We start from the raw sequence: 12,589 nt of genomic DNA, 5'->3' as shown, positions 1-12,589 counted from the left end.
TGATGTCCAGGTGGCTGAAGTTGTGCAGCATAACCAATAGGTGGGAGCCTTTTACCGGGAGAGCTGGAGTCAGCATCCACCTGGAGCGTACAACAGCCCAGGCTGCACCCACCGCAGGCACCCGCACACCCGCTTTGCTCCAGGAGCAGCACCCCAACCTGTGGCCAGCCAGCACCTCCAGGAAAGGAGGGATCCCTGCCCAAACGCAGGCTGGCAAAGCCCCACAGACCTCTTTCCAGGGTGGTTCCCATGCTTATACCCAACACCAAGGAGGTCCTGGGGGAGCATCTGCCCCCCACTTGTGTCCAGCTGCACTCACCCCAGCCCCGTCTGTACCCAAAACCTCCCCGAGCACCAGCGCTGCTGAGATCAGACCGCGTGGGTGATGGCCCAGGCTTATCTCTCATCATGGACAGGGACAAATCTGCATCATATACAGACTTTAATTTCCGACGACTGTATCTGGTTTTTCCCCATTCTTTAAAGCAGACCAGCAGTTTTGCAGAACGTGAGGGTGGAGCATTTCTGTTGGAGCTGTGCAGGGTAACAGGCTGCCCTGCACAGCCTTTTCTGCCTCTAACAGCAGGGTTTGCCCCAGCACAACACAACACTTTAAACAGGCAGTTCACATCGGTTATCTGAGCCCCCGAGTCACCCCAGGGGAGCAGAAGTGAGGAGCATTGGCAGGATAAGGCCAGGAAGAGACACAGCCTGTCCTGCACCAGCCACCTTAGGGATGAAACCCTGGATCCCAAACCCAGCACCACTATCCCAAACCAGCAAGGCAACTGGTTTTCCTTAAACAAGGAAAAATCCTGAAATCAATTGTGTAACACCTATAACAACTCCCAAAGGCAAAACTGGAATGAAACCCAAACACAGCCACCACAGAGGAAACCCCCAATAGCTCTAGTATTTTATCCCAGCTTATCCTCCTGCGCTCTTAACGTGCACCTGATCCCACCAAGGGAAGCCTCCACCATAAATCGATCCCTAAATCTGCTGCAACAGCAGCGGTTAATCCCAAGCGCTGAATCATCCCTACCCGTGGCAGCAGCGAGAAATAACACAACGCAGCAGACACAACAGCCCTCACATCACACAGTCCTGCCGCACTGCCAGTATAAATATGCCAACTATTTTAAGCCCCCTCAAAGGATCTAGATTCGCTCGTAAGCCAAACTGAAAACAGCCTAAGAGCTGTAAAGGCGGCTGCATGGGCTAAACCAGCACACAGCATCAGCTACAGCCCAGAAAACAACCAGCCCCTTTTAGCCGCAGGAAACTCTTCATAGCCCTTTGCAATCCACATTAGAAATTTGGTTTAAAGCCAAAATCAAGGAAATTTATGTTTCAGCACACTACAGACAGTTAAAATTAACTATGAATCCATCACAAAGCACCTACTAAAGGTACCTCACAATTTTCAATAAATAGGAAGAGCTAAAAGTGTAACTCCTGTGCAGGGACCTTAATCGGCAGCCAGCGTTTCGAAGAGCCATTCCTGCCAAAGCCACCGTGTCCTGATAAATCAATTGGAGCATTTCAAAAGTCCAGCATCTGGGAGGCAGGGGTATAAATATGGCATCAGGAGTCAAATTTAACTTGCTTGGTTTTTAAAAAGTTGTGAAGAGGGTGGTGGGTGCAGGCACAGTAGTCCCCAGATGAGATTTTTTAGTGCCTTAGCATTCAGAAAGCTGTATTACTGCAGAGATAGACACCTACCTGGCTGGTTTTCACCATGCGGCATCTCCCAGAGACTTCAGCAACCACAAGCAAGCCCTGACGTGCCCGGCCTCCCAGGACCTAGCTCCGGGTAACCTGGGCTCACCCGGGGGCCACGGTGGGCTCCAGCACTGCAGCAGCAAACAGGCAGGCTGGGGTGTTTGCAGGAGCAAAGTTTGCAAAATCCAGTGCTGCAACAGGAGCCAAGAGCCACAATGCAGATGGGTAGCAGAGGGATAATCCTCTTTTATTTGGGGGTATGGGTTTATTTCGGCAAAGCACCAAAGGAGCAGCTAGGAAGGATGCCACAGGCAAGGACCAACGGGTGCCGGGGCCCCGCAGCTGGGCGAATCCGCGTCCTGTGACATCTTGCCCTGTCAAGTGCAATTACTGTAATCTTCCACAGCCTCTCAAAATACGGATCCCGGCTTAGAAACTGGGCATCCGCAGCATGAAAGCTGCCTTTGTGCCCGGGCAGAGCCTGGGCGTGAGCCAGCCGTTAGGTGCATGAAGAAAATGAGTTCTCCACGTGCTGGGAGAAGGGAGGAAAAGCAAGCTTTCCCGCCCGACCCCGCTGCAGACAGGCTGGATTTCACCCTCGTCTCCCCACAGCAGCTACCGAGGGGCCAGGAGCTGCACAGCCACACATCTGCCTGGGAGTAAGGGGGCCAGCGACCACGGAGAGCCAGCTGGTCCCACACCCCGGGTGAGCAGAGCATAGCTGATACGTCGGACCATGGGGGCGGCTCACGGGAAAAAGGTAACGGGGCAGTTTTATTCAGGGCTACTGAAGCGGTGGTGGGATGATGGAGAAGGCACCATCTGCTTACACGGTGCTTGTTTTGCCCCATGCAGGCTCAGGCAGCTGATGGCAGCAAGAGATTAGAGGGAAGGGACCCACTCTTGGGTGTGGGTGTCACTCCTCAGGGCTGAATTAAGTAATTCCACTTGATGGGCTCAGCATCAAGGCCTGCCAGGGCTTTCCAGACAGCAAGGAGGGGATCAGAGCATTGCATGAGGACAGGCAAAGTTTGGCTTTCTGAGGAAAAACATCAGGCTTGCTCCGAGCATATCCAGCAGCCCGTGGGCTGTCTCCCACAGACACGGTACAGAGTGAGCCCCAAGTGTTTCTTGGCCTGTGAATTACTGCCACCTCCCTCCCAGCACGGGGAGGAGCTGGGTCAGGTCCCATGGCGTCCTCGTGCATCTCCCTCTCCTCCAAATCCCCCCGGGAGAGTGGTCAAACAGCTCCAAAAGGAAACAGGGCTTTACGGAGTCAGACTCGTGCAGAGACAGCTAAAGATGGTTGTGCTGAGGATGCTGTTAGATGTCATTTTGCTTTTATGGCTGATGACATCAGTGCCTAGAGATGCATCATCACTATCCAGTTGTGACGCCCTGATCCGGTATTAGGCTTCCGTACCTTGCATCCCGGCTCTAAGAGAAATGCACTCGCGCACCACACTAGGTCAGTAATGTCTATTGCAATGGGGACAGCAGTGACTCTTTGCCCCAGGAGGGACCCCGCATGCTCAGCTGAGCATGGTCTGTGGCCTTCAGAGGGGCAGGCACACCCAAACCAGGTGCCTTTCAGATGTTCGGAAACCTGCTGGGCTTTCTTGCAAAACCAGAGGTAGACACTGTTGCACTAGCCAGCATTACCAACACCCAGAAGGAAAATCTGGGCCGATGTGGGACTAGTAAGCATTAATCTCTTTTCCTAGACCTCAGAGAAGTGCCAGGTACAGGAGGTGCTGCTCCCAGCCAGCCCCCTGCTTCTCTGACACCCACCCGAGGGGCCAATGCCACGCTGGCTCCAGCCCACAGTGGGCTCAGGGCTACGACAGCCCACTCGGGAGGAGCCATGCTCTGCCCACAGCTAAGCCCCAGACCTTTACTCACGTGGCCGTGACCTTCAGGCCTTGGCACATTTGTAGGGGCATTACTCAAAGCAGAGAAATAAGCTGGTTAGTTCAGGCTCGGCTCAGAGCCACCCAGTTCAGCCCTGCTGCATACAAAGCAATCTATGCCGGCCTCCCAACGCCGGACCGCTTTTGGACAGCTTTCCCCATTGCTCCCTCTTTCCAAAACAGCACCGCCCCACCGCAGCCCGGCACTGAATGATCTGGCTTTGAAACGCTCCCGGGAGCTCAGGCTCTCCCGGCACACCAGCTTGCTGGCAGCCCCAAAAAGCTCCAAGACAGTTTTACTTCCATGGGCACCAAAAGGTCAGATACTTCACTCCCATTTCAGCCTCCCAAATGCTGCCTGGGTTGACAAAAGCCTGTGCCACCGCCCGGCTGGCACCGAGCAGGGACATCTGACTGGCAGCTCCTGGGTCGGTGCTTTATCCTTAGGCTGAAGCTGATGGGGGGGGGGGGGGGGCGGGGGGAACAAGACAGCTCCTGCTGCCGCATTTCCAGCGCAGGCATGACCAGCAGGCTCCAGCCCTCCCCAGGGAGCAGGCTGGGTCCAGGTGGCAGGCAGGAAAGTTCTCCTTCCCCCAGCCCTTGCAGAACCAGCCCAGGAGGGTCTGCCAGGCATGACTCCATTCTCCAGCTATAGCCCAGAGAGGTCCTGCACAGGAGCACAGGGTGGGAGGAAGGCTCAGCACCTTGCCAGTGCTGCCAGCATTAGCAGTCTCAGCTGCACCCCTTTTAAGTTTAGACCAGAGCAGCACTCCAAGGGGATTACAGTAGTGGATTGTGGAGTGCAAGGCAACCCCCAGCTCCACAACAAAAGGGACCGGAAAGGCTGCCAGCATGACTCCATGGACACTTCCACTCTCAAAGGCTGCAGTTGCTCCCAAAAAACCTGTTCTGGTATCACCGCCGTCCCGCGGGTCCAAGCCAACGGCAGGGCTCCAGCAAGACAGTCCCCTGCCGCAGTACCCTTCGCTTCAAGGCAAGGACTTTGACGGGGGCTGGGTTCAGGGGTGCTGCAGAGCCAGAGCCGATTCCCTGCCGAGCCCTCTGCTCTGCAGAGCACCAGCCCCACCGGGCTCAGGAATGCAGCTAACATCCCTCCAAATCCGCAGCAAACCACTTCCAAATAACCCTGCAAGCACAGCCTCCCAGGCAGCAGCTCCCCAGGCTGCCCAGGCAGATGCTCCCAGACCCCCAGGCAGCGGAGGGGGTTGTTTCCAGGTGGCTACAACTCTCCACTGCTTTTCTCCCCATTTTCTCAAGGCAGGGTTTGCATTGCGGCAGTCTCCCCAGGGAAAGTTTTCTGTCCCCAAATTCCCAAGAGTGTCAGTTTACACTAATGTCAGATGAGCTGAGATTAGCCTTTGCTGCTGAGCAGGGAGCTTTGCTCTGTGGATGGTTTAAAACAACAAGAGGCAGCACGCCAGCACAAGAGGCTCTGCTTGTTCAGGCAAACGACAGTACCTGGCTGCCCATGCTGAAAACCGGGGCTTTGAGAGCATCCTTTAAAACTCCTCTGTCTGAGCACTGCAGGAGAGGACCAGCGCTTCTGGGAGATGCTGCTAGGATTTCCCCACAAACCAAACCCAGCCCACTGGCGAGGGTATCCCCTCGGCCTGGCCAGAGAACTGCTATTGCCTGTGTCCCAGCTCACACAGGACATACTCTCTGGTCTTTCATCCACTCTCCTCTTCAGGGCACAAGGGAGGTGGCCCAGGACACACAGTGCCCCTCAGCCACCCCAACACAGCTGGCCCAGAGCAGAGCCCTATTTCAGACCAACTCTGGCTGCTGCCAAGCTGTTTCACCAACACACTTAACTGCACTTCGTGAAGTTTTCTCACCAGCAACCACACACATTATTCACACAATAAAAGGAGGTGAAGGCTACAAAAATCAACACTTCAGCTCCAGAATGAAAAGCAAGTCCTAAAAAAAAATTCCTCTGCTAACGGGTGGGAGGAGGAGGCTCTCAAACAGGTAAATAAGCGCCACTGCACTTCCAACAGCTCTGCTGTAGGTAATAGCAGGGTCACGTTCCTACTGAGCATCTGCGTAGAAGTCAGTCATCTTATCTATTAGGAGAATGGTCTCAGTCTCAAAAAGGCATTCATCTGCTGGTGTCACAGGGCAGGGAGAAAATAAGATAAAAGTTGTGATTTTCAAGTTTTTCCACCCATCCTGAAGGAGGCAGAAAGCAGCAGTTGCATTTTCCCAGCACCACTTAATGCTGAGCAAGGGACTCCCTTCCCCAGACCCCACGCACAGGTGAACACCCAAAAGCAGACATCCCTCCCATGGGACTAACCATTAACAGTTTAGCTCCACACACATGCATCCTGCTTGGCCTCAGCCCAGCACCAGGTCCATGCATGCAGGGTAACTCCAGCTACAGCAGCATCCACCACGTTCAGCATCATCACTTTTCTTGATCAGCACCAGCTGCATAAACCACGGTCCAACAGGGAACAGAGCGCTAAAACACCAAGGCAACATTTATAGGGATGCTTAAAATGGTCTATATTATTAAATGAAAGATCCAGATGGACCAAAAAGCTGGTTCTCATCATTCAAGAACTTATAAACTCTTATCCCGACTACAGAAATCCTGGGCCCTTGTTTTGGAAAGCACGGGAGCAAGGCAAACAAGAGGAGCTGTGTCTTTGGCCAGCAGAGGAGAGGTTTATAATGAGAAAGAAAAGGGCTGTTTCATGCCAGTGCAGCAGAGCACAGGGAAGAAACTGCCATGAAGGGACCAGGATGGTGGCTGTCCTTGTACAGGGATCACACAATGCCAAAGGAGGCAGCCCCAGGACCTGTCATCACCAGCATCTTCCATTCAGCTACCAGCATGAGCAGCAGCTGGAATTGAAACCACTTAAAAAATGAGATGAGGAATTAAGGCCCAAACTGCTCCCAGAAGCGACGGAAGAGCTCAATCACAGAAAGACAAAGAGGTATGAAATGCAGCAGCCTGTGACACCCAGAAGAGGCCCCATGGTCCAGCAGCCCCTCTACATGAGAGGGGACGTTACAGGGCTGCAGCCCCCAAGGCAGCAGGCTGGGACATCAGCTGCCCCATCATGCTCTGCAGACCGGCAGGCACAGCGGGATTTTCCTGGCTCTCTCTGACAGCTATTTCAGAAAGCCGGTAGCCAGTGTCCCTGCCAGCTCTTTCAAAGCATCGCTGTGCCCAGGAGGCACAAGAGCCCTCTGAGGGACCCTGTCTGCTCTGCTGCTGGAGTATCTGCCATCCCACCTCACCAGCCAGGGCTGCCGCTCTGCTTTCAGCAAGAGGGGCTACAGGTGCCAAGACCCACAAGCATAACAAGTCCCACTGACAGTCACAAACGTCACCAGTTGTTTGCTGCCACTGGCCCTGGGAGCAAACCCAAAAATAATATGGCAACTGGGTACCACAAAGTTTCAGTGTCCTGGAGCACTGCACTGCTTGGGGAAGGGTTTGCTGTGTGCTGCCTGCAACAAGCCCTGGTTTAGAGCAGCAGGAACAAGAGCTGATGACTTTGCACACAAGGGAAGTCCCCAAGTGCCTCACGAGATTGGGGAGATCATCAATGGAAAGCCCATTTCTGGACAAAAATATTATATGCCCAGAAAATAACAGGTCAAGCACACAAGACAGCAAACACCAGTATGTCCTCTCACCTGTCTGACACAGCAGAGCCCAGAGGGGGAGAGCTGGGCCACAGCAAGTCCCAAAACCAAAACAGAAGCCCTCTAAGGTGACCTCATCCTGCCTCTTCTTGCCTTCCTCCTCTTCAGCCCTTTAAAGTCCCACAGGTGGTGACTTTACCACTCCAGGCTTTTGTAGCTTTCAAACAAAGTAAAAGAAAATGCTGTAGCACCCCAGTCCTCATAAGCTAAACTTGTTACAGTAGGCTGCTCTGGCTCCTGGAAAGAGATCACAGCTTTATTGCTAACTTCTCCATCCCGAGTATCCAGACAGCACAGACAAACCAGCCCCAACACCTAACACAACCCCATCCCTCCAGAGATACTGATATCTTGGTCTTGAGAGAGCTTATACAGGCTCAGTGCAGGCAGGGAACTAATTTGGGCACAGCTGCCCCAGTTTAAGGCTCTGCCTTCCCCAGTCTGCACTGCTGCTTCTGCAGCTGCCCTGGATCAGCAGCCTGTGTGCTTGCACCCTTCATCACGGTGCAGAACAGCTGCCATGATACCCATATGGACTCTCCAGACAGCTGAGCGTGCCCTGAAGCATCACGGGGGTGTGCACACAAGCAGGACATGCAGCCCCCATGCCAGCAGGGCAACTGAGCACATCTTACCAGTCGGTACATGAGAAGATGTGATACAGGGGGTTGATCTGTGGTTGAGGGTGCTGGGCAGAATGCAGAGCAGCATGCAGCCAGCCCCTCCAGAGGAAGGGCAGAGGCTGGCCAGCACCGGCCAATGCTGCCTGCAGCATCTGGGGCTGCAAGGGAACCATGGAAGAGGGCTCAGACTGAAGAGAGGTCCCTGACGCACTTGTGGGGAGAGCAGGAAGATCACTGCATGGAAAACGCAGCAGCTGCCAGGGCTGGGATGGCTCAGCACTCCTCAAATAAAAATGGATTAAAGCAATTAAAGGCTTCACTGCTTTGCTCTGCTCCTGGGGAGCTTGTTCAAGTGGCATCTGCTGCCTCCTCATGAACCCTGCGATAACGGGGATACTGCCTCCTCCATTTGCAGCCTGTGGTGGTGGGCAGCCTGGTGGGTGGCATCTCATCCCGGATAACAACAAAACCTCCTTCCTTTTGGCCCCTTTCTTTTGGGGTCCCCCTCACACAGGACCCAGCCAGCTGCCACCGACTCATGCTGCCTGCAGGGGACAGGCCACCCCTATGAGCAGTGCCTGGGGCTGCCGGGACATTTCTGCCCTTATTTTTCACAAAGCCCATTTTTCTAAGCTAGGGACCAATTCTAGTGACCCTGGACAGGTAAAGAGCACAACAAGGTGGTGTTGGAAGAGCAATATCTGATGGCAGCACTATCCTTGGCCCCTAACATATAGTCCCTAGTTGTGAAATGCACTGATGATGCCACTGGAGCCTGGTGGCTCTAGGACAGCGTGGTGCAGTGCCAGAAAGAAATGCTGTCCCTATTAATCATGTGGTATAAGCCTCACTTTTTGCAAAATGCAATTCTTCAAGGCACTTTAGAGTATCTTAATGGTCTCTCTGCAGCATGACAGCAATACACTTCAAAACTGCTGGAGCTCTTTCATGCCAGTGACTGATGCTCTTCCCATGCAGTCAGCAGTATCCACAGAAATAGTGGAGCAGTCTTTCACATCATCAGTGGTACCACACCTCCAGCACAGGGCAAAAATAAGCTCCTGAGACAGGTAAAAAATGGTTTATCCATAGCAACAGCTTAACTGCTGCTAACAACACTGATGTGGGTGATGCAGCTATTGCCAACAGATAGCAGGGTGAGAATATGACTTTGTCCTGGCATCCAGTGGCATTATGTGCTCTGCATATTGCAAGGGACCAGATTAAAAAGCACTGAACGGCAGGCGAGGATTTCCTTAGGACCAGGGGAGAATAGCAGGTCCATTGGCACCACGCCGATGGATGGATGTGATGCTCTGGTTTGTGCTGGGGAGCTGCTGGGAGTCTCCCCAAGCACTTCACAGAGGGATGTCGGGCTTTGCAGTCAGCTTGAATGCTGACAAATGAGCCTTGCACACCTGTTGCCGTGGGGCTGAGCCCTGTCACTGATTGCTCTCATTAATCTCCAAGAAATTTTCGGCTGAGCTCCGGTGCATCGCCCCGTGCAGCCAGGGAGCATTTGCTCAGCCCCAGCGGGGAGTTCAGCGGGGCTCCCTGTCCTGGGGCTGGCAGCCCCAGCAAGCTCCCCGTCCCATGCTTCTGCTTCCACGCTTTAGCTTTTTTTGCACTTCTTCTTGAGCAGTCTATGAAATCAGACTCGATTTTCCAGCTTACGTGGCTACAGGAGGGCTGTGCTTGCCTTCTGGGGCCAGCCCCGCCACCAGGCTTTGAGAGGGGAGTGGCACTGGTGACAAAGGCAGGCAGAGGTCAGCGCAGCACTCATCTGTGTCAAATTGTGTTTTCTTTATGAATAAAATAACACCGAGCGCTATTTGAAGCATTTGCAATTTTCCACTCGACTAGGCAGCAAAGTGGCCACCTGGCTGGTGCTCCCCAAGAGCGGCGCGGGAGCTGCAGTGACGTGAGCCTGGCCCCGTATCCAGCCTGAGAGCCCGGACCCCTTCCGCAAGCCTAAATTTACAAATTGCTGTAGCCAAAAAATCCCTGAGGCTGCTGGTTGCCCTCGTGAGAGTGGCCACAAGCAACTGCCCTCAGCTCTGCTTTAGCCCAAGACGTGCTGCAGACTTGCAGAGGTCAAAAGACCGGTAACGAAATGTTACACCAAAAACTTGATATTACTTAAGAGTCCTTTGCAATATGTTAGTGAAACGAGCTATGGCTGTGGCCGAGTGCCAGGAGTAATCCAAGCTTGCAGCTTCACTTGAAAAACCTGCTCACCGCCAGGCAGGTGTGCATGGAGGGCTGGACAAGGTCAGGCAGCCCGGGACGGGGAGCGATGGGGCTGGGCATTGGGCTGGAGCAAGCACTGGGTGCAGGGGTGGTTCAGAGACCCTGCTGAGACCCCTCCCCACGACAAGGGAGCAGATTCCACAGCTGCTGGCTCAGGAGTGCCGGAATGTGCCTGGACACTGACACCTGGGTGCCTGCCAGTCCCAGTTGCAAAACCTGCCAAAGTAACAGTGTCCCATCATGAGCTGGGAGCAGAGGAATGTGCACGGTCAAGCTCCCTGCCAGGCAATAACCCTCCCGAACCCAGCATTGCTCTGCTTTTGCAAGAGAGAGGAGCCCACAGTTTCTCACAATAGCCTTGATAGCGGCTACATTGTGACCATCACCGGGAAGGCAGAGCCCGGTCTGCCAGCTCCGGGGGGGAGCAAGGTGGTACACTGCCTCTCCTAGCCCTCAAGAAATTTGGGAAATTCATCCGAACTCCAGTACTTCCTCCCATCAAGGCCAGTGGGGAATTAGCAGGGGTATTAGGCACTGGGACACGCTGCTGATTTTATCTGTGTTTCTCCTTAACAAGAAAATGGTATCATCTCGGCAAACACGTGCACCAGCTTGCTGAATCAAATAAGCCTCAACGCCTCACATGGCAAGACTTTGCAGCAGAACAATCAGGCTGACAGATTTTTGTGCATTGACATCACAGATGGGGAAAAAGTCTTACTAATCCTCAAAAGTTTCTTCCAGTGGATGATTTCATTGAGATCTCTGGATCAGTTCCAGCTGCAGCAAATGAGCACAGATAGACCAGAATGGGCAATAACACAGGAGATTTGGGCAATAGCTTAGACAGTATCACAGCATCCAGGAGCATACAAGAGATATTTCCATACAAAGCACCAGCAGGAGCAGCAAGAGGTATTTGGGGCTAGTTGAAGGCAGTGGTAGAGTACAGTTTGGCTAACCTCTAGATCGCATATTTTGTGGCTTCATCACACACAGAAACGCCAGTTTCAATCTGCCATCCATCAATGCCTTGTTCCAAGTCATGGCAACTTCTTTCAAAACCTCTGGGTTAAGCAATTAAGACTATTTTAATCAAGGGATGTGGTCATTCATTGAACACCGATGTCAGCAGCTGCTGCAGCACCTTATGGACAAAGTACCTTTCTCTGAGCCCATCTACTCCCAGCTAGGTTAGGCAACTTCCAACCCTGCTAAGGGTGCCTCCCTCACAAAACCAAGCCTGGAGGAGGTTCATATCAGGTCTCAGCCTGCATGGCATTTTGCCCACTTTAATATCTCTTTATCACCGTGATCTGATTGCAGCAATTGCTTGCTTAATTTATTAGCTCAGACTTCGGCCACAGTGCAATACAGACGCTATGATACTGCACCTTAATAGCACCTGTATTGATCTGAACCTGCCTGAAGCCATCCTCGTCACCCTTTCCATAGCTCAGGCTCTGACCATGCTGACGGCTCATTTCCCTAATCACTTTCATCAAAGCAAAAGCATGGTCCAGAATTACCAGCTATCAATTTTGCTGCAAGTAAATATTAAAGCACCCACACGTAGACAACACTGATTAATGGTTTATACAGGGAGGCTGGCTTTAAGCTGCACTAGGAGCATTGTCCTCCCCGAGCAGGGAGCCACGGAGGAGGATGCCTGCTTAGAGCTGGTGGTTCAAAGCAGCCTACACCTGTGAAACTGCCTGCAGACATTTGCTGCAGGAGCTCTTTGCTGTGCATCAGTCAGGGCCAGGAATGGTCCTGCTGGGATGTAATGATGCCCAGGATGTTTGAGAGTAACATAGAACAGTAAAAGTACAGCATGAAACTACTTACTATTTATACTTCGTGTTCCTTTGTTGCATTTAATCCCACTTAATAGCCAGGCTAATTCCAGCTCAAGTGGTAGGTGTCCTCACTGACATGGTCAAAGCGGGCTGGGGATCCCATGCAGGAGCTGGCCTGCAGATTGGAAGTCGTACCTGCTCCCATCAGCAGTGTCTCCAGGATCCTCCCTCTCTTGCTGGAGAAATTCCCTGGCCGGGGCCACTGCAGGCTGGTTGCTGCTGCCATTGATGGAAGCACCAGATGGGCTTGAGGCAGCTTCTCCTTCATCTACCCGGCACACGCGTCTGTCCTGCTCACCTGCAGAGGCACATAGTATTACTATGCGATGCCAGATTTTATCACTACGTCTTACCCCTGGCAAGATGCAGTTGGACTGCACACAGAAGGGATTTTCACATGGAAAAAGAAATTTTGGGGAAACAGTAGGCATTTTCTGTCCATTTACTGCAATACACCCTCCCCATCCAAGCCCTCAAGGTGACAAATGAAGCCCTCTGACTCCTGTGGTACCCATCCCCCTGCCCAGCTGGG

General features: G+C 53.0%; 1 protein-coding gene and 2 long non-coding RNA genes across 3 annotated transcripts in view; 1 reads left to right on the top strand and 2 right to left on the bottom strand.

Annotated features, from left to right (window-relative positions):
• LOC308062058 overlaps positions 1–12,589 on the bottom strand; it is a 66,385-nt gene that overhangs the window by 29,563 nt on the left and 24,233 nt on the right. The gene's annotated exons all lie outside the window — the stretch shown is intronic.
• Positions 1–12,589, bottom strand: part of LOC308062057 — a 28,153-nt gene that overhangs the window by 3,151 nt on the left and 12,413 nt on the right. Inside the window, exon 2 of the long non-coding RNA XR_013927455.1 lies at positions 1,726–12,355. This is a non-coding gene — a long non-coding RNA (uncharacterized lncRNA). The remainder of the gene's footprint in view (positions 1–1,725; positions 12,356–12,589) is intronic.
• The window catches only part of FAM107A (family with sequence similarity 107 member A), a 32,591-nt gene continuing 22,372 nt past the window's right edge, over positions 2,371–12,589 (top strand). Inside the window, exon 1 of the mRNA XM_080382936.1 lies at positions 2,371–2,485. Coding sequence (XP_080239062.1) covers positions 2,462–2,485 — 24 coding nt within the window. The 5' untranslated portion in view covers positions 2,371–2,461. The remainder of the gene's footprint in view (positions 2,486–12,589) is intronic.

The sequence above is a fragment of the Falco punctatus genome (genome assembly GCF_963210335.1).
Source record: "Falco punctatus genome assembly, chromosome: 4".
NCBI lineage: Eukaryota > Metazoa > Chordata > Aves > Falconiformes > Falconidae > Falco > Falco punctatus.
The sequence above is the reverse complement of the archived record's forward strand: the minus strand, read 5'-3'. Positions and strand labels throughout refer to the sequence as shown.